The following is a 20,545-nucleotide window of genomic DNA, read 5'->3' on the forward strand; positions in this document are numbered from 1 at the left end:
TCAATTTATTTAATCACACAGATGATATCACACATGCTGGTTTATCAACTTTATCACTTGTAAACACACCGGTTCTCCCTTGGTGTGATCACTATAAATAATCAAACAGTGGAGAAGTTCTGTGGATGGAACGGTTCGGTTACGTCAAGAACAAACGTCAACGTCTCGTTGCTATTGGCTCGTTGCTATGTTAATTGGTGGAAGGATCCGGCTGTTCACTATTTAGCTAGGTAGTAGGATGGAGGGGGTTTGGCGGCATGCTCAAAACACACGGAGGATGGAATCGGCCACTAATGGAGGTATCTGTAGGTAAGCAGCCATTTGAGACACAACAACCTGATAGGATTGAAGCGTTTGAAACTCGTTGTGTTGAACCGCCTGAAGTCTACTCAACTCCGGCTGTGCTTCATCTGAATGTGGACGTTGCTGCGAAACGAGGATTTTGTTAAGCTTTTAGAAATGCAGTTTAAAAAAAATTGTGTTATATTGAATCGTGAACGTTTATTTATGGTCTGATTTTTGACGAAAAGGAAGATTGGTAGTGTAGAGAGCCACATGAAGTGTATAAGTCATGTTACGGGTCGTTGTGTCGCGTTAGCAGGTAACGTGAAGTTGTTATGGTAACACTTGAGTTACCGTCTGAACTAACCGTCGTCTTCAGTGTTGTGACATGAAGTTTAACCTCTTCAGTCCTTTCAGAGACCTTAGGTAACTTTGTGCAGCAGCTTGAGGCCTTTTTTATTTCCGTCAGCATGTAAACAACAATATTGAGGGTTGCGTGTGTGGGCAAAGTTTTTCAAAGTTATCTCTCCGCCCAGTCAGCCAGCTATACATTACACACACTGCTTAAACATGTAGAGGACTCAATGGCTCCTTTTTAATGCATTTCGTGTCGTCGTTATAATCGTAGAATATCGATTTATTTCTGTAATTTATAGTTTCTGTAGTTCGCTTCTAAGAGGTCTACTTTCTCAACCAGTTGACTCACTATAATTTTTTTGAGGTTAAGCCGCCTTGCTTCGTAACTTTAGAGGAACTGCAAACGGTGTTTCTTTCTCCCCTGAGCTTCCGGGGCTTGAGGACCACACACACACACACACACACACACACACACACACACACACACACACACACACACACACACACACAGAGGCTTTGCGGTAGAAATTGACTCCTCTCTTTCCATTACAGGCGTTTTATTAATGGCTGTTGCAGATTTGGTTCAAGGTGTAATTATCGACATGAATGGCCAGTCATACCAACAGCTCAAATATGTAGGTACTTTCAGAAAGGTGGTTGCTGGTATGGTGAAAACTGCAGGTAAACTATAACCCCCCCCCCCCCCCCTCACACACGCACACACACACACACACACACTAACTTCCCCAGTTGTATGTACAGTATTTGAGTGCTTTCATACAAAGTTCCTTTGCTCACTCAATATCTCCTAACTATAAGGTACATCCATGTCCATCAACCTGAAGGCGCAGGTAGAAGAAGTTCAGTGCCTGCCTTCTCCTCCTCCAGTGTTGTTTATGCTCCCCCTGCCAGAAGAGGGTCAGAGCCTGCTCTTCTGCAGGCTGAGGTGATGTCCAGGCTGGAATGCAACAGATCACAGTCAGTGGTTAATGTCTCAAATCCTCTACACAGTACTGGGCGTCTGGCAACAGGTATCGCTGAGGAACAGACACAAGGTACTGGGTGTTTTTATGATTGAGACTGGCTTTTCTTGGCATGTCTACCTACTTAACCGTTTTTTTTTTTTCTGTGAAGATACTGACTCTCATCTTGCTGCTTCTGGGCAATCGTCTCAGAGTTTAAACATTGCTCAAGCGAGTGCCCACAGCAGCTGTAATGAGCAGGTACACGTTGTCCCTACAGGTTATGTTATCAACACATTTAACCCAGCAGGCTTAGACTGATTGCATTGTTTCTGTGTCCAGGAGGCTTCTTCAAATGAGACAACAGCGGGTGAAAGTGATAGTAGTGGTGGTGCTGCTGCTGCTGTGTTGGCCCCTAGTACCGAAAGGTCAGTGGGGGAATTGGAGGCCTACCATCAAAGTAAAAATGTGACCTGCGGCATCTGCATGGAAACGGTGTATGAAAAGCAAGATCCAAGGAGCCATATGTTTGGAATCTTGCCCAACTGCGGTCACTCCTACTGTTTACAATGCATCATGACCTGGAGGAAAACAAAAGACCTTGGGCCAGACACAGTGAAGTAGGTGTCATATGTAAATGAATCATCCAGCCCACATAAGAATGATGACTAACATGACTTTTATGTTGATTCATCAGGACCTGCCCACAGTGCCGAGTGAGGTCCGCCTTTTACGTGCCGAACAAATACTGGGTCGAGGGACAAGCAAAGGAAAGCTTGATTGCGGCCTTCAAAGACAAATTCAGGTATGAGGTTAGACTCAGTTTTGTTAGCACCAGTAATGACAACAGAAAGGCTAAAGGAATCAAAACGTGTTTGTGGAGGGGAAAGAGGAAATATGTTTCATGAAACTAATCAGTAGCTGAATACTGTGTTTTTGATTCTTCCTAAAAAAAAAAAACTAAGATCCAGAAAGAATATGGTTCAAGCAAACTAACATGTTGATTTTAAATTGTTTTGTATAGGGAACATAACAAAGGTAACAGTTGGCCATTATTAATTGTGATTATCAAATGCCTTTTTGCTCTTGTAACTTTACTGAAGTTGGATCCTCATTAGCTTTTTACTTAGAATGAATTCTACTTTTGCTTTTAATTAGTCAAAGCTAAAAAAGTAAACAAAACCACTAAATTAAAAACCTCAAAATGAACTGTAGTTAAACAAATAATAATTAGATGGGATGTGAAATCATTTTCATTTATTCAAAGTGTTTTTCACTTTCTCTGCTAAATGACATCCTGAATTCTACAGCTGTGTTGTGCTTTAGAATGGATGTGGTGTTACAGCAACTGGAAAACAAAACTGGATCTAAAATGCTAAATCTCAACGTGTCGTTGGTTTGTGAATAAATGCAACCCATCTGTCTCTGATTTCAGTAAGAGAAGCTGCACTTACTATTCACGATACGGATGCTGCCCCTTCAAAACGGAATGCCTTTATCGGCATGACAAACATTCACGTCGCAGGTCATTTCAGGTAAATGGAATCCAATGCTTGCCATGTAATGTTTGCATGCATTAAATAATGTGTGGTGGTTTTGCATTCCCTTCTTTTCCCCCCTCAACAGTGTCCTATAGAAGATGATGAATACGATGGTGTAGATCTGCTTAATCTTTTCATAGCCATGACCCTCCTCAGTGGTGAAGACGACGACGATGATGATGACGACGACGATGATTACGAGTTCCCTTTTTACCTAGCTGCGGAGTATGGTTTCTGAGCTTCTTCATTTTTGCCAGTGCTTGAAACCATTGAACGGGGTTTTAAATGTAGAACTTGCCCCAGAAGAACACATGGCTGTTTTGACCCCTCGGTCCTCATCAGATACATGTAAGAACATATAGAAGCCTTGACCAAGATCTGGGATATCAACCATGCACCATGGAGGGCCAAGGGTGTCCAGGTTTTGAATTACAGTTGGACTACAGCAGGTCATTTTAATGACCTGTCCTCCTTCAGCCAGAGAGGAACTAAGCTTTGAAATCACCTGCTACAGTCGATTTGGCTACTTGGCTTTCCACAGCACATGGTATGTTGCCCCTGCTCTAGGAAAAAAAAACAATTTTTGTGTCGGACAGATGTTTACTCCCCAATGAACTTGTTGTTTGATCTTATGCCTTCTAGTTTAAATCCTTCTCCCAAGGCCAGAGTGCTTAAAGTTGTTGCTGATGTTAGTTTCCAGAAGTGGCTCCACTGAGTGCTCACTTGATGTTTCTGTCCAAGCATTTTGCACCATTTTGATATTTTAAAGTGTTGAGTGGATGGTAGTTTTAATTGTCTATAGATAAAAAGTGTACTGTAACCCTTCTTGCTGAAGTCCACTACTGATGTTACCTGCCTTGATTGATAATCCTCCTTTTCAAGATTTGGCAAGAACAGAAAATTGAGATTTTATTTCTTTTTAAACAAGTTGTACTTGTACACAGAAAATAAAACATTGCTTCACATTTTGTCTCACTGAAATGATGTGTCTTGCTCTTACTGATTTTGTTACTATTAGGTTGATTCTATTGCTCTTCACTTCAGGCACTAGATGGCGGTGTGGCGCAAGGTTTAGAGTAATTACTCACGAAGAAGAGTCGTAAAAAAAAACTGGCGGGTTAGCTGACAGCAGCAGACTGGCCACACTCATAGACTGTAAATGGTCACACTCTTGGGTAGAACTGAAAAAAGAGTTATGGACGCTGGTGTGCTTCTCGGTCGGTTTGACGGGCAGTCGAAGCTTCTTGTCCGGGCTCTTCTCTCTGGAGCCACCGGAGCCGAGAGAGCTCTGGACGTCTTCCACAGGCAGCAGCGGGCCAGTAATATGTCAATATCAGCCTTCATAGATGCACTGTGCCAGGAAGAAATAAACTGTCGAGCTGAAGAAGTTCTGCCACTATCAGTGTAAGTTAAACCCATAGACTGTGAATATTACGCTTTACGCACCACATTAGATAAACAACAGTCGGCGCTTGCTCAACCACCACTGTGCAAGTGGGTTGTATATTTTTGTGACCTCTCAATTAACCTCCTTCTTACTGTGGGAATACAACAAGGTGTGTATCTGGACTAACTGAAGCCAAACTGTCCTAGAGGAAACTATCAAAAAGCTATTTGTTGTTTTAAGGAAACTCGCTAAAAACTGAATTTGGACTCTTCATAACAACTCAAGCAGACATCTATTTGTTAAAATTTAAATGTCAGTACTGACAAGACTGATTTTGGTTGCTGTATATGCCTACTACGATTACTTTTAAATCCACATTTGACTTCTTCAGTCAGCTTTAAAAGTGAGTTACCAACACTGGCCATTATAAAAGATTAAAAACGGTTAACAATCTTTCTACCATAGACTATAAAAAAAAATAATTCTATACAGTCTTTGCTTTCTACCCAGACAAATTGTAGGTGTTACATAGTTGTTTGCGTCCAAACAAAGAGACCCTCAGCCAAACTTAAAGCTGCTCTATGTATATTTGAGACCCAGAATGTCTGCTTATCTCTAGGGACCTATTTCACAGTTAAAATCTGCTTTTCTAAATCATATATTAAATAAAAAGACAGAAACACGGATAGAAAAATGGCTTTTATCAGTATAAATTCAATGACAATTTTAATTTTAGTCATTGCTGTATTATTCCTTGTATTCCAGGGGGACTCTGTTATAGAGCGACAGCTGATTTAAACCCAGGATTTATATTAAGATTTAACCTCTGAATCACTACTTGTGATTTAAACTGCAACATATTTTTTAAATCTGTGTTAGATTATGGTGACACATTGTACATGCGTGCTTCTGCAGCAACTTTAAAACCACTTAATGCAGTTTTCCATTGTGCTATTAGATTTATTACAGGTGATGCTTACAGCAGCCATCACTGCATCCTGTATAAAAATGTTGGTTGGTCCTCTCTCTCTGTTAGGCGAGACTTACATTTGTACCTTTTTATTCATAAAGTGCTGATTGGGATGCTGCCTCCTTACATTTCATCCACGTTAGTCTGATATTCTGGAGTGCATTACACACGATCGAATGATTGGCTTACACTGCAGGTTCCTAGAGCTCATTCTGAACCAGATCTGCTTTTGGCATCTTTGCACCATCAGCTTGGAATTTGTTACAAGGCACTTTAAAAATCAAGGCACTGGTCTCTTATGGCCGTTTTAGATCTTTAATGATTAACTCCTTTACTTCTGATTGCACAGGTTTTAATTGATTTTGTTTTTAATACTTTTTATTAACTGATTTTGTTTATCTATGATGTGTATATATATATATATATATATATATATATATATATGTGTGTGTGTGTATGTATACAGTATATGCATATGCTTATGTGTGTATGTGTACATATATTTGTATATGTATGTTTGTTATTTTTCATTGTTTATCCTGCTCGACGTCATTGTAAATGAGGGTTATGCTCTCAATGATTTTCGAGTGTAAATAAAGACTTAAATAAAAAAAAATATCCCTTCAGTTTCATTTGTCAAATTATAATTCTCAGCCATTTTTTCCTCAACTTTTCCAGACAACCCCTGGTGTGCCTGTTTCCAAAACTTTTCATAAGAAACCTGCTCTCATTCATCCTTCTGCTTCAGCCAGTTCTTCCTCCGACAAAGGTTCTTCCTCTGCTGAAATGCATCAGCCAGGACCCTAATGTGAGCCCCTGGGTCGCTGCTCTGGTTAGACAGCTGAAGAGAAACATGGGGGTTCATAAAGGGATGCCTCTTTACACTCCAAGCTGTAGCCAGAGACTGAAGGAGCTTTCGCAGCGTTTCGTTAGTTGTGGTGAGGCTGGAGGATGGGTGAAATGCTTTAGCTGTCAAACAGAGGAATCTGAATCACAGAGGGAATCTGGTTTATCAGAGCCGGGCACTCAAAGAAAGAGGAAGGGCAGCTTTGCTACTCTGGACTCAGATGGTGAGGAAACGGGACAGAAGAGTAAACGCATGAAGATGGATGTCTGTGTTAGTGAGTGTCTCCAAACTGAAGAACAAGGCCTTAAAGTAGAATTATCAGGACGTTTAGAAAGTGATGCTCCAGGAGAGACCGCTGAGGAGCCGCTGCCAGCACCTGAACGTCCATGTGATGCACTGCCTGAACATTTAAAGGTAGGGTCCCTTAAAGGCAGGACAGGCTTAATCTAGCCCTTCATTTTCAAATTATTACATTTGTATTGACGAGAAGAAATAAGTGTAGTAATTGGCTTAAAATATTTACTTTCATTACACATTATAGTTTAGGTAACACAACTTCAACAGCTATTTTTCTGTTTATTTAGGTCCCTGTTCTTCAAATAAAAGAATTATTGGAAAGTCACACAGAGGTAAAAGTCATATATATATATATACAAATGATCTTCATATTAAGCACAGTCTTACTGTTTTTTTTATTTCTCTTGCTGTCTGTTTGCAGTGGGACCAGAGCTCCATGAACATGTTCATAGTGCTGAACGAGTGTGACCCTGGCCAGGTATGTACTCAGTAATCAATGTTCCTCTTTGTAAAATGTCTTTTTAAGTATGAATTGAAGATGTGTTAAGTTGTTAATAGTATTTTTAATTGTGTAGGTGGAGTTGTTATGTAGCATGCTGAGCTTTCCTGACATACCGGAGCAGACTCTGCCCAAACTGTGCAGCAGTATTTTGGCTCCATCTCTAGACATCAGCTACAGCACGGCAGCGACACTCATCAGGAGTCTCCTGTTGAAGAAGGTATATTGCTTAACATGCAAAGTATTAAATGGGATGTCACCGTGTTTGATGCTTAAAGGGTTATAATCTTTCTCGACGCGCAGGTTCTGTCCCTGTCAGAACCGGCCTCCAGATGTCTTGTCACTGCAGCAACACAGCTGTGCAGCCACTGTCCCAGACAAATGTGTCAAGCTCTAATCGGACCAGCTCTACAGGACAAGAACATAGGTGAGGAGAAGGTTTCAATCATTTGTACTTCACACCGACCTTCAAAGCCTGGTCAGAGGTGGTTATTGTCCGGCAGCTTTGGAGCTGGCATCGATGGAGTGTGCTAGTTCAAATACACAGAAACAGAACACATATTCTGAAGGGCTGATCCATGACCAACTCTGGCCCTAGTGTCAGTTGATCCTCTCTTACGAGCTTTGTCTTAATTTCAGGGAATCCACAGGCGGAGCTCCTGAACAGACTGATAGAAGGATGCCTGGATTCACATTACAGACTGCTTGTCCTGCAGTAAGATAATATATTTGAATTCTGTATTCATGTGTTACTGCCTTTAAAAGTCAAAGAAGAAGAAGTCTTTTACTTTTTTTTCCTTCTAGAATGACACTCAAAATATCATGGAACGAGGCAGTGCTCTCCATTATCCACAGCTTGTTAGACTCCAAGGTATTCCCTACGTGTATTGATTGGAAGAATTCTGAAAGACCGCTTTCTCATAGTAATCATTTTTTTTAAATTAGCTTTTTTTACTTTCAGCCTGACATGAGTGAAGAACTATTTGCGGAGTTCACAGAACAGCTCATCAGCCAGGGTCCTCAATTCACGAAGTCTGTGAAGTTTGCAAAAATGATGCTGACAGTCCTCACCAAATATAGCATTCATGTGAGTTTGGACATTTATTTTTACTATGCATTTGTTGGGGTTGTATCAAGTCAACTTTGGTTATATTCTTTAATAATTATACTTAATTATTAATAATATAAATAAAATATCATTAAACTATGTTTAATCTCGTTTTGGGGCACCAACCTGTAATCAGGTAAATATAACCAAAATATCACTCAAATCAGTCTCAAATTAGTTATTTAATTACTAATATTATTAATAATGAATAACTATATTTAATAAATTGAAGGCGTGAAATCCGTACACAAAGCCTTCGCACCCAGCTTATATCACAATGTAAATACACCAGTAACCACAAACAACTGCTCTCTTAAATTATAACAGAATTTATTTAAACAAAGCAACATCAATCCAAAATCAATGAACTTAATTAAACAAATAACTATTATAAACTAATCTAAGCAACAAACATTATCAAGCAAAGGCTTGTGGAAGGGGTGTGTGTGTGTGTGTGTGTGTGTGTGTGTGTGTGTGTGTGTGTGTGTGTGTGAGAGAGAGAGAGAGAGAGAGAGAGAAAGAGGGAAGAAGAAAGGGGGGGAGATGGCTTCGTACCCTCGTGGTCGTTCACGATGGCGCAAACCTAACAAAGACCTGGGTGTGTGCACGTGTGGATGAAAGGGAGAGAGAAGGGGGGGGAAGATTACTTCGTCCCACGTGGTCGCCCTTCCGATGGCACACACCTAACAAAGGCCTAAATGTGGCCTTAAGGTCTAAAAGAGACTGAGTTCGGCCCTACACAATCTGTGTCTCTGAGGCGTCTGGATAGCCGCGAGTGTATAGATCTCTGTGCGTAATGGCGCGGTGGTGGAGTTGGTCTCCAGATGTACGTTTACACAGGAATATGTGTGTATGTGTGTGCGTAGAAGGGGAAATAAAAGAGAATAAAAGAGAAATGCGTGCCTGAAGAGGCCGGATCACAGTCCGACTCCCGCGCCACAACTCGGAGTAATTCCCTTCATTCACAGAAACAAACCAATAGCCGAATTCAGGTTAATACAGCTTACACTGGCCTTTCTGATCAGAAGAGTAATACCCGGTTATAACGCTGTTACGCTAAACACATATAGGACGCCGCGGTCCGAAACAACAAGAGTTTTAAACAGTTAAAACTCAGGACGCAGGTCCAACAAAGATAAAAATTACAGTTTCTGCTTTGATCAACAATTGTTAAAAACACTCCCTAAAGCTAATTCTGCCCAGACCTAATTAAGCCTCACTTGTGAATCGCTTTGTCCGCGATTGGTGAAAGGAAAAGAGTCCGGCGATGGAGCAGATCTTCTGTCCGTCCTGGTGCAGAGGCGTCTGATGGCGGCGAGGGTCCCTTACGGCGAGAGCGGCTTCGTTGGTTCTCCGTCGAGTGGAAAGATGTCCCTTGATGTCCTTTCGTTGCAGGACGGAATAAGACCGTTATCTTTCTGATAATCTGTTATAGTCTGACGCTCTCCGAGAAACTGAGATGCGTTCACTGGACAATCCGAGCTCGGAATTTAGAACACTGCCGGCCGCGGATTACCTGCGCGCCAAAACTTAAAACAAAGGAAGATTGTTGCAGGAAACAGGAGATCTTCTTGGGTCTCCGAGCACCGAAGGTCAGCGCGTGAAAGAGAGCGAGCAATGGAAGTCTTGGAGTTTTGTAGCCTGGCGTGCTCCATGGGGGTCTACCTCAGGTCCCCTCCAATGAGGAGAGAGAGGTTCCGGTCCCCCCTTTACTTCACACGTAGGTGTGAAGTACCGCAGGGGATTCTGGGATTAAGAGTCCTTTTAGGCCTCTTTGTGATCTCAGTGAATAACTCAAATGAGGCTTTTACAGAGGTGCAGGCCCAAGTCCACTGCCTGACTGTTCTAAGCCTGCGTGGCCCAACATCCCCCCTTTGTCCTGAAGAATGGGATTGCGGGTCGCGGTCTTTAGGGCAAATAGGGCCAACAGTCCATGTGTGAGGAGACAAATTTCCAAATAGTTAGTGAGCCAAAAGTCCATACATTTTGAGAGGCATTCGGTCTGGGCAGACACTGAGGCAAAGTCTGGGCAGACTGTCTAACTATGTCTAAAGCTAGGCATAAAACATAACCAGGCATTAGCAAAGCTTCGCTACTCAGGGCACATTCTTTAACAAAACAAATGAAACAAACAGACAAAAGGAGGGGAGAAAGAGAAGAGTATAAGGTGTAGATTTGTGGGCTAACTCCTAGCCTGGGCAGGAGTAAGCCTGTGGGAAGGTGTTTGTGGCATGTAGGTGTGTAAATGTACATGTACATTATGTGTCTCCCTACCAATGTCAAAACACAAAACAGGGACTAGGAAACATTCATGTCGGTAGAGTGACATTGTTGTGTTTCTAGAATGGAGGCTACACCCCCACTCCTATGTGGAGTCAGAATCGGGTTCTCTGTAAGCGAGGGAGTCCTTAGGGAGCTCGTAGGAACTCCGATTATACCTACCCTTCTGTCTCAGACTACGGCCATCCCGAGAGTTCCGTTCGGATCTGGTAGCGATCAGTTCTCCAGGCTGGAACCTACTCTGTGGTTGAGTCCCACCCCCCTGGCTCTGTTCTCTATTCTGCCGGTGATATGGTCTCTTATTCTTAGCACAAGGCAGCTTGTTGCCCTCACGTGACACGTGGCGTAAGCGTGTCTGCCAAACCGCCTGTGCGAATCTCTTGATCTCTTTCATACTAAGCTGATGTGTACGACTATGCAGGGTGACATCTGAACGCACGCAGCCATGCAGATTGTGCATGAAGATGGACTTGAAAGTTGGGTTCTCTTCCAAACCTGGAGCCTTACGTCCCTGGAAATATGCAGATCTAAGTCGCCAGTAATAATCTTTGGGGGCCTCGTGCTTCTGATGCAAGACACTGAAAGCACTAAGAAGGGCAGATGCAGGGTCAATGTAGGTGGAGTATTCCTGGCGCAAAGCATTGCAGAGCGCAGAGTACTGGTATCTGATCTCAGGCTGAAGGGTAGTCGTGAAGTTACGGACACTCTTGGAAGTTGTCTTCCAGATCAGCCTGAGTTTTTCTCTTGTGGATGCATCAGGTACCTCACTGAGACACAGGTTAATCTCTCTGAGGTAATCATCGATGCAGAGGTCTGAGTTATCTGGATCAAACCGCTCTACATCCTGTGCCATGGATTCAATGAGCCTTATGCGCATTCTTTGATCTCTGGGTAGAAGGGAGCCATCCCAGTCATCTGAGGTTTGGATATTCCTTAGCCGTGAATCCTGCAATGGGAACCTACAGGTAGCAGGAGGGGGCCTGGTGTTATCTCTGCCTCTGGGGGCTGAGAAGTCACCCCCCTTCCTATGTGGTGATTCAAACCTGTGAAGGTGTGAAAGGGTGTCACAGTTGTCAGAGAACTGGGGCGTTTCCCCAAGGAGCGGGGCTCCACAGTCAAAATCAGGGAAAACTAGACTTATTTCCTCAGTCCTTGGGTTATCCTGGCTGCTCGGTTCTTTACTGAGCTTTTTCAGCAGGGTTGTTTGATCTCTTAAGGGGCTTGGTCCAGGATCAGAGTCATATCCTGACGATGTGTCTTGCTCCATGCTTACCTGTGCTCCCTGAATTAATTCAAGCATGTCCAACACTTTCTGCTTGGCAGTTTGTAAGTGCTGATTAACAGATTTGTTTCCTTTCTGCAAGGATCGGACCTTTGGTGGGAGTGTCCCCATGAAATCACGGACACTCCTAGCCGTAGTCTTCCAGATCCGTTTCAGTTTTTCATGTGAGGACGCATGAGGCAGGTCAAGGAGACAATGGTCAACTTCTCTAAGGTAATCGTTAATACTTGAATCTGGGCTATCTGGGTCAAAACGCTTCAGATCTTTGGCCTGAGGTTCTATCTGCCTGGTTCGCAGGCCCTGACCCGAAGGCTGGCAAGGGTCGTCCGATTCGTCTGATGAATCGTAAGCCCTGTGGTTGTCACGGTAGTAGGGTTGTAACCGTGGTGGGGTTTGTGTTCGGCTCAGACGTGGCCGTCTATCGTGGGACAGGTAGCGTTCGGTGCCCAATTGGGCCCGTGTCTCCTCCCTGTCTCTAGGGGGAGTAAAGCCTCTCATCCTGCGGGGTGAGGGTTCTCTTCGCTCAAAGCGTATGGCGGAACGCGGGGGCCCTTCCTCTTTACTCATCCTACTCTTTACCGGGTGGTCTGAGGACGTGGGCGCTTTTGTGCCTGGGTCGACCCGGCGGTGCCTTCCCCTCTCCTCCAGATCCTGCAACATGTCTGTCTCCCTCCTCCAGGGGCTTGGTTCGGTCTCCCATCCTTCATCTGAGGTTTCCTCATCTGATCTGGGGGCTGAAGTCCTTCTCTGCCTGTCTTGAACTCTGGGTACCATATCACTTCGTTTCCTCTGTTCGGCCAGTTTGCTGCTTTCGTGCAGTGTTTTATTCTCCTCCTGCAGGGCCTTGCAATTTTCCTGCAAGGTCTTTAGTTTATCCTGCATTCTTTCGAAGTCGTCCCGCAGGATCTGTCCTTCTTCTAGTACCCGGGCTAGCTGTTCCCGGTGTATCTCATTCTGCACATTTGATTTGCGCTGATAAAGGAGGAGAATTTCGCCTAGAACATCTGAAGCTGTACGTGTTGGCTTCCCAGTTGGTTGATTTGCATATTCAACCAAGCCCTTTAGTCTCTTTTCACATGTGCTGAGGGTGTAGGAGTTCAGGCTGTCGAGCTGCTCTATGGGGAGGTGGATAAGATTAGCAACTACGTCTTGAAGGGGTGGATCGTCTGATCCATAGTGAGCTTTGGCCCATAGTTGATGTATGTCTTCTGCATACATTCTGTCTTTATTAGGGGTGAGCCTGGCTCTGTGGTTGACAAGATCAACTAGCTCTTCTAACTTCTTATCACTAATGCTAATTGACTAGCTATATAGGTTGGCACTCTCCTCTGAGGAGAGGTTCGTCAGACCGGCAGCAGTTTCTTGCAGTGCTGCGTCGTCTGATCCAAAAGGAGTCTCAGCCCCCGACTCACCTAGGGTCTTGGTACACAAGAGAAAATCTTATCTAAGTTTCCCAACTGATCACTGCAGTCTATCCTGGAAGATAGGAGAGGGGATTCACACCTCAAGTCCTCAAAGGAAGGGAGGAACTCACACCTCTCAGACAGCTGGCTATGCCACAATGATAAGGTTACACTCTCATCTGGCCAAATGGCTCTCAAACAACAAGGAGCACCACAATCCTTTAGTCGAATACTTCAGGATCAAAATCTAGATTAATGCAACAAATCAAGTTCCTTGATAAAGTCACACTAGCTGCATCATTATGTCCAATTGTTGTATGGACCCAAAGGGGACAACAGTTACGGCTTTAACCATTAACTAACAACATAAAACACAACTAAGCCACAGCTTGATGTCTGCTTTGCTTAAACCACAAAAATTTAAAGAAAATATAATTTTCTTCCGAAGGATCCTTTATAGGATTTTAAGTTTGGATTACTGTGCATTTACAGTGCAATAAAGCTGGTTTATTGAAGGCCTCACACGGGGCACCATTTGTTGGGGTTGTATCAAGTCAACTTTGGTTATATTCTTTAATAATTATACTTAATTATTAATAATATAAATAAAATATCATTAAACTATGTTTAATCTCGTTTTGGGGCACCAACCTGTAATCAGGTAAATATAACCAAAATATCACTCAAATCAGTCTCAAATTAGTTATTTAATTACTAATATTATTAATAATGAATAACTATATTTAATAAATTGAAGGCGTGAAATCCGTACACAAAGCCTTCGCACCCAGCTTATATCACAATGTAAATACACCAGTAACCACAAACAACTGCTCTCTTAAATTATAACAGAATTTATTTAAACAAAGCAACATCAATCCAAAATCAATGAACTTAATTAAACAAATAACTATTATAAACTAATCTAAGCAACAAACATTATCAAGCAAAGGCTTGTGGAAGGGGTGTGTGTGTGTGTGTGTGTGTGTGTGTGTGTGTGTGTGTGTGTGTGTGTGTGAGAGAGAGAGAGAGAGAGAGAGAGAAAGAGGGAAGAAGAAAGGGGGGGAGATGGCTTCGTACCCTCGTGGTCGTTCACGATGGCGCAAACCTAACAAAGACCTGGGTGTGTGCACGTGTGGATGAAAGGGAGAGAGAAGGGGGGGGAAGATTACTTCGTCCCACGTGGTCGCCCTTCCGATGGCACACACCTAACAAAGGCCTAAATGTGGCCTTAAGGTCTAAAAGAGACTGAGTTCGGCCCTACACAATCTGTGTCTCTGAGGCGTCTGGATAGCCGCGAGTGTATAGATCTCTGTGCGTAATGGCGCGGTGGTGGAGTTGGTCTCCAGATGTACGTTTACACAGGAATATGTGTGTATGTGTGTGCGTAGAAGGGGAAATAAAAGAGAATAAAAGAGAAATGCGTGCCTGAAGAGGCCGGATCACAGTCCGACTCCCGCGCCACAACTCGGAGTAATTCCCTTCATTCACAGAAACAAACCAATAGCCGAATTCAGGTTAATACAGCTTACACTGGCCTTTCTGATCAGAAGAGTAATACCCGGTTATAACGCTGTTACGCTAAACACATATAGGACGCCGCGGTCCGAAACAACAAGAGTTTTAAACAGTTAAAACTCAGGACGCAGGTCCAACAAAGATAAAAATTACAGTTTCTGCTTTGATCAACAATTGTTAAAAACACTCCCTAAAGCTAATTCTGCCCAGACCTAATTAAGCCTCACTTGTGAATCGCTTTGTCCGCGATTGGTGAAAGGAAAAGAGTCCGGCGATGGAGCAGATCTTCTGTCCGTCCTGGTGCAGAGGCGTCTGATGGCGGCGAGGGTCCCTTACGGCGAGAGCGGCTTCGTTGGTTCTCCGTCGAGTGGAAAGATGTCCCTTGATGTCCTTTCGTTGCAGGACGGAATAAGACCGTTATCTTTCTGATAATCTGTTATAGTCTGACGCTCTCCGAGAAACTGAGATGCGTTCACTGGACAATCCGAGCTCGGAATTTAGAACACTGCCGGCCGCGGATTACCTGCGCGCCAAAACTTAAAACAAAGGAAGATTGTTGCAGGAAACAGGAGATCTTCTTGGGTCTCCGAGCACCGAAGGTCAGCGCGTGAAAGAGAGCGAGCAATGGAAGTCTTGGAGTTTTGTAGCCTGGCGTGCTCCATGGGGGTCTACCTCAGGTCCCCTCCAATGAGGAGAGAGAGGTTCCGGTCCCCCCTTTACTTCACACGTAGGTGTGAAGTACCGCAGGGGATTCTGGGATTAAGAGTCCTTTTAGGCCTCTTTGTGATCTCAGTGAATAACTCAAATGAGGCTTTTACAGAGGTGCAGGCCCAAGTCCATTGCTTGACTGTTCTAAGCCTGCGTGGCCCAACACATTATTGTTGTTGACTAAATGAAATTCTTAATCTTATTGCGCTCTTTTCTCTTTTCTCCAGGTAACTGCTGCACACAAACAATCCCTGAACGGATGCCTGATGTCAAATGAGACCTTCCTGAAAAAGCCTCTCCAAGCTGCACTGAAAAGAATCACTGACTCATGAAGACTTTCTTATCCTCGACTTTGTTTTGCACGAGAGTCTTCTTAAAAGTTCAAACTTTTTCTGCTGTGATCTTCATGGCATGTTTGTGTTTGTGCTCTAATTGTTGAATAAAACATTTTCAACATTAAAAACATGCAGTGGTGGAATATAATGTAACACATTTGAACGATTACAATTTGAGATCTTTTACCTAAATACCTTTAATAGGTAAATATTTCACCTTTAAATCCACAAGGATTATTTGACAGGTATAATATAATATAATATTCAGCTGTAAATAAAAAATGGAATTATGGGATAACTTGCATGAAACATCCAGATGATTAATGCTTGGCCTTTTTATGGATAGCTTTCAATGTGTAAAGTGCAGAACTCCTTTTTGAGAATTTGATTCCAGAGGTAATTGTAGGGTATACAAAAAAAACATGTTCTTAGTTGTAGTTAAACAGAAAATACCCATCAGTCCTATTAATATTAAATAGGTAACATTGTTTGATAATGTCATAGAGAGTTTGGATTTTTTTTTTTAAATGTCCTCGGTCTTTTCAGTGTAATATGAGTAATCGGCTGAAATCAAAGAAGTTTTCTCTGCCCCCCCTTCCAGAAACTATCATGTTTTGGTAACATAATGGAGGACATAAACAATGAACTTCTGTTGAATATATAATAATAATAATAACTTTATTTATATAGCACCTTTTAAAAACACAGGTTTACAAAGTGCTTTGACAAACAGCAAAAACAAGAACAAAGCAAACTAAACCAAACACAGAAGAACATAAACAACAGCAAGAACATAAGAAATGCAAAATACTAAGAATAATTAAATACAATTCAACAGAAAAGAACCCAAAGTGCACAATACCCAACAGACATATATAACCCGACCATCACAAGAACCATCATAAGAACCCAGGCTACACAAGAACCCAACAACAAGAGCTGAGACCAAGAGGAACCAAAGATTTTAGAAAATGTAAGAAACTAAAAGCTGAAAAAAATAAATAAAAAGATAACAGCAATAAGAAGGTAAGAGCAGTAAAAGAAATAGAAACAAGTGGTTAAAGGATAAAAAAACCCAAAACTATAATATTAATAAAAATAAAAAGTAAATACAAATATGAAACATAAATAAGACTAAATAAGTAAGATAAGAAATTACCAAGTTAAAACACAAGAGGAGTTAAGATATGAGTGCATATAGTGCATTTTCGGGAAGGTTGTATTCATCATGTATTGGGAAACAACCCCTACTGACAATTTTCACAAGAGAATTAGCACGTTGTAGTAAATCACTTAAAAAAGAAAAAAGAAAAAAAAAAACTACTTCACAGTATTGATGATTTAGAATAATGAATGAATGAATTAGAATAATCGCTATTTATATACTGTATATGTATTATTTTTGTCCCTAGTATTACTGTTGTTGTTGTTTGTGCTCCGTTTTAAAAGAGTCTGTTTCAAGTGATAACTGAAATATCCTTTATTTTTGTACATTTACCAGCTAAATAAAGTAAGGGGAAAAAACTACCATGAAGTCGCTTTATGATGGCGTGTGGTGACGTCAGCCCAGCCGCATTTATTGTACGTAATTTCCTCCGGTACTTCCTTTTCCAGCGTAGCAAGGAGAGAGGCGACAGCCGACAAGATGAGGTGAAGCTCAATTTTATTAATAAATGTCGAATAATAACATGTCTCTAAGGTTTTCTGAGATCATTAAGGCCCCTAACCTTTAAAGTTAGAGTGGGACGCTGCATTCGTGTTTATGGTACAGTTTTATGACAAGTTGGTGAGGCTAACATTAGGTACGGCACCATGGCGCCTGCCGGTGAGGGATACAATGCTTCAGTTTTAGGAGAAATCCATCGGCATCCACTGATTTAAAACGTATTTTATGATATAATCAAGCATTCGATGTATGAATTAACACATCCAGATAATAATATGATACTTATTTTTGAGTTGTGTCATCTTTTTTTTTTTTTTTTTTTTTTAGATCGCTGCTTATTGAGCTTTTCATGTATTATAGGCTACTTGTTTTAATTTATCTTTTATTATTTGAATTACAGTAAGGTCTCCAGGGATACGTTATATGAAGCCGTGAAGGAGGTCCTGCAGGGATCTCTGACCAAGCCAAGGAAGTAAGTTTAATATATTTTTTTTGTTTTTTTTGGAAGGGACATGAAACGCAGGAATGGCATTACAACTTTATTTCCTTCTGTAGGTTCACGGAGTCAGTGGAGTTGCAGATCAGCTTGAAAAACTATGATCCCCAGAAGGACAAGCGTTTCTCCGGCACTGTCAGGTTCGACCTTTTACTGTTTCACCCAACCTTTTCCCTGTGTGCTTCCAGCCCTGTCTGAGTATTTAAACAGCCAGTTGATTGGCAATTTCCTGTGGAAGTCTTTTAAAGTAAAAAAAAACAACAACAACAAAAACACAATAACAGACAGGCCAGGAGCAGACATGGAGAAGTACTCTGGGTAGTCTGACTGAGCTGACCCAGCCTTGGCTGGTGGAGGTGAAGCAGACGGACCCCTACCCTGGGTCTTAAAACATGAGGGGAGGCTATGAGAGGCTGAGCTTCATGCTCATGTCCTCTGGCCGACCAATTTACATTACCTTACCAAAGAGGTCAGCTGGACACGGCTACTGTGGTGGTATGGGTAAGAATTTTTCTATTAAAGAGTTAAATCTGCAAGGTTTAATGTTGGTGTTGCAGAGTTTATGAATTTTAATGTCCTGACAAAACTAATGTTATAGAGTACTTTATTAATTCAAATTGACCATTTAACAGATCGATGCAGTAAAAAGCACACTGCTGCTTTCATTTTTATCACCATGATCCAGATTATGCTTCTGGGCTAACCATGTTTGCGCCTTCCTTACCAAAGGATGCCTCAGGGTTTGACTAACGACTGGGAGCAGTGTATCTGACTGTGTGTGTTAATATGCAGGCTGAAGACTCTGCCCAGACCCAAGTTTGCTGTGTGTGTCCTGGGAGACCAGCAGCATTGTGATGAGGCCAAAGCAGCCGAGCTGCCTCACATGGACATTGAGGCTCTCAAGAAGCTCAACAAGAACAAGAAGATGGTCAAGAAGCTCGGTATGAAGCTAACATCATGACCCACACAGTCTCTCGTCTATAACTATTGATTCCAAAGTCAGACAGGCATCTTAAATGTTTGTTATTCCTCTTTTAGCCAAGAAGTACGATGCCTTCCTGGCCTCTGAGTCCTTGATCAAGCAGATCCCTCGTATCCTGGGACCTGGGCTGAACAAGGCCGGCAAGTTCCCCTCCCTGCTCACCCACAACGAGAACATGAATACCAAGGTGGACGAAGTCAAATCCACAATCAAATTCCAGATGAAGAAGGTATTCAGGCATAATGAAATCCTAACCACTTATCCTGTTTGTTATTGTCTTATTTATTCCGAAAATGTATCTCCTAATTTGAGATTATACTTTAGGATTCCTTGGTCTTGTTGGGTCACTGAACATATTTCTTTGTCATAGGTGCTCTGTCTGGCTGTAGCAGTAGGACACGTCAAGATGACAGAGGATGAGCTTGTGTACAACGTCCACTTGGCTGTGAACTTCCTGGTGTCTCTGCTGAAGAAGAACTGGCAGAACGTGCGTGCCCTCTACGTCAAGAGCACAATGGGCAAACCCCAACGCCTCTACTAAATGTCATCTTTTCTATTAAAAATGTGGAGATGCTCCAAAGTCTACTGTTTGAGTGTCTTTTAATCTTTATATTTTGTTTTTCATGGCATTGAAAAGTTCAGTATTTTTATAGAACTATGTATTTAGATGATTATTACGAAGTGTGGTCAAAATAACAGTTTAAGGTTGGCCTTGTAAAACATCCTGGACATGTCAATGTCCATATGCTGTATATGATTTTTAAGTTTGGTTTTATAATCTCTAGTTCAGTGGTAATGGGATTGTATGGTTTTAGATAACACTAAGAGCTTCCTTTGTGCTCATTATGAAATCATTCCTGAAATCTCAATTCATCTAGAGGAAGTAGTAAAAGGAATCAAGTTTGTGATTGGCCGAGCACCTCTGGACTTATTTGGCGTGGCTTCATAGTACTTTATTAAAATATGTTTGGTTTTGAAGTCGCCAGAAGCCTGTTAACAATCAGGTTCACAAGTTATTACTAAGCTTACCACACTGAATATTCCTATGAAGTCCGAGCCATGCTCGTGAATAATCATCTGTTACCAATAATCCTGCAGCTAAATGAATTTGACAAACGAGATGCTAAAGCAGAAGTTAACGAACCCTAGTGCAGAGTTTCATGTGTATTGTAGTATATTCTGCAACTGGTGATGAACTTTGGTGGTTATTTTTCTTAAAATACTTCTCAGTGTTTTAAACATTTAAAAAATCTTAGTTAACCAAAGTGCTTAAAGGTCAGGAAGTTTGGATGGGAGGGGCCCTCAGGGCACATCAGATACTCAACATTGTAGTAACAACAGTATTCCATGAGAATAGAGACTCTAAACTCAGTCTGAAATCATATATATATATATATATATATTTATATTAGTATGTCCTGTGTCTACCGATCCAAAATTAAACCTCATTGAAGGACACTGAACACTGCACCTAAAAGTGATCGTGTGAACATCACGTGTCACATGGAATCTGTTCATTTCAAATCAAAATTGGTCCACTTCCATATGTGGATTCCCACATGCATCTGATCCAGGCCTCATTTACAAAAGCAATGTGAACAGCAAAACAAAAAAAATCTGATCTG

The 20,545-nt window shown here is 41.9% G+C and overlaps 3 protein-coding genes across 3 annotated transcripts; all 3 read left to right on the forward strand.

Annotated features, from left to right (window-relative positions):
* Window positions 1–153: 153 nt before the first annotated feature.
* Window positions 154–4,107, forward strand: mkrn4 (makorin, ring finger protein, 4). The gene is made up of 8 exons (XM_020648298.3): window positions 154–309; window positions 1,192–1,320; window positions 1,459–1,694; window positions 1,774–1,862; window positions 1,944–2,221; window positions 2,299–2,406; window positions 3,037–3,136; window positions 3,228–4,107. The coding sequence occupies exons 1-8, from the start codon at window positions 239–241 to the stop codon at window positions 3,378–3,380; spliced, it is 1,164 nt and encodes a 387-aa protein (XP_020503954.2). The 5' UTR covers window positions 154–238; the 3' UTR covers window positions 3,381–4,107.
* Window positions 4,108–4,226: 119 nt separating this feature from the next.
* On the forward strand, window positions 4,227–15,903 carry fance (FA complementation group E). Its single transcript, XM_020648297.3, has 10 exons — window positions 4,227–4,546; window positions 6,178–6,760; window positions 6,931–6,975; window positions 7,065–7,121; window positions 7,219–7,362; window positions 7,446–7,569; window positions 7,782–7,857; window positions 7,947–8,013; window positions 8,104–8,229; window positions 15,669–15,903. The coding sequence occupies exons 1-10, from the start codon at window positions 4,302–4,304 to the stop codon at window positions 15,771–15,773; spliced, it is 1,572 nt and encodes a 523-aa protein (XP_020503953.2). The 5' UTR covers window positions 4,227–4,301; the 3' UTR covers window positions 15,774–15,903.
* A 1,439-nt stretch (window positions 15,904–17,342) lies between these two features.
* On the forward strand, window positions 17,343–19,505 carry rpl10a (ribosomal protein L10a). Its single transcript, XM_020648286.3, has 6 exons — window positions 17,343–17,426; window positions 17,843–17,914; window positions 17,998–18,078; window positions 18,731–18,879; window positions 18,977–19,149; window positions 19,291–19,505. Exons 1-6 carry the CDS (start codon window positions 17,422–17,424, stop codon window positions 19,459–19,461), a joined length of 651 nt encoding a protein of 216 aa, XP_020503942.1. The 5' UTR covers window positions 17,343–17,421; the 3' UTR covers window positions 19,462–19,505.
* Window positions 19,506–20,545: the final 1,040 nt, after the last annotated feature.

Source organism: Labrus bergylta, chromosome 12, assembly GCF_963930695.1.
Source record: "Labrus bergylta chromosome 12, fLabBer1.1, whole genome shotgun sequence".
Classification (NCBI taxonomy): domain Eukaryota; kingdom Metazoa; phylum Chordata; class Actinopteri; order Labriformes; family Labridae; genus Labrus; species Labrus bergylta.

Coding starts and splice junctions, on each gene's coding strand:
- mkrn4 (XM_020648298.3), top strand. CDS start 239: ATGGAGGGGGTTTGGCGGCATGCTCAAAACACACGGAGGATGGAATCG. Junction 310..1,191: donor ACTAATGGAGGTATCTGTAG/GTAAGCAGCCAT, acceptor TTTCCATTACAG/GCGTTTTATTAATGGCTGTT. Junction 1,695..1,773: donor CGCTGAGGAACAGACACAAG/GTACTGGGTGTT, acceptor TTTTCTGTGAAG/ATACTGACTCTCATCTTGCT.
- fance (XM_020648297.3), top strand. CDS start 4,302: ATGGTCACACTCTTGGGTAGAACTGAAAAAAGAGTTATGGACGCTGGT. Junction 6,761..6,930: donor CACTGCCTGAACATTTAAAG/GTAGGGTCCCTT, acceptor CTGTTTATTTAG/GTCCCTGTTCTTCAAATAAA. Junction 7,363..7,445: donor GGAGTCTCCTGTTGAAGAAG/GTATATTGCTTA, acceptor CTCGACGCGCAG/GTTCTGTCCCTGTCAGAACC.
- rpl10a (XM_020648286.3), top strand. Junction 17,915..17,997: donor TCTCTGACCAAGCCAAGGAA/GTAAGTTTAATA, acceptor TTCCTTCTGTAG/GTTCACGGAGTCAGTGGAGT. Junction 18,880..18,976: donor GAAGATGGTCAAGAAGCTCG/GTATGAAGCTAA, acceptor TTCCTCTTTTAG/CCAAGAAGTACGATGCCTTC.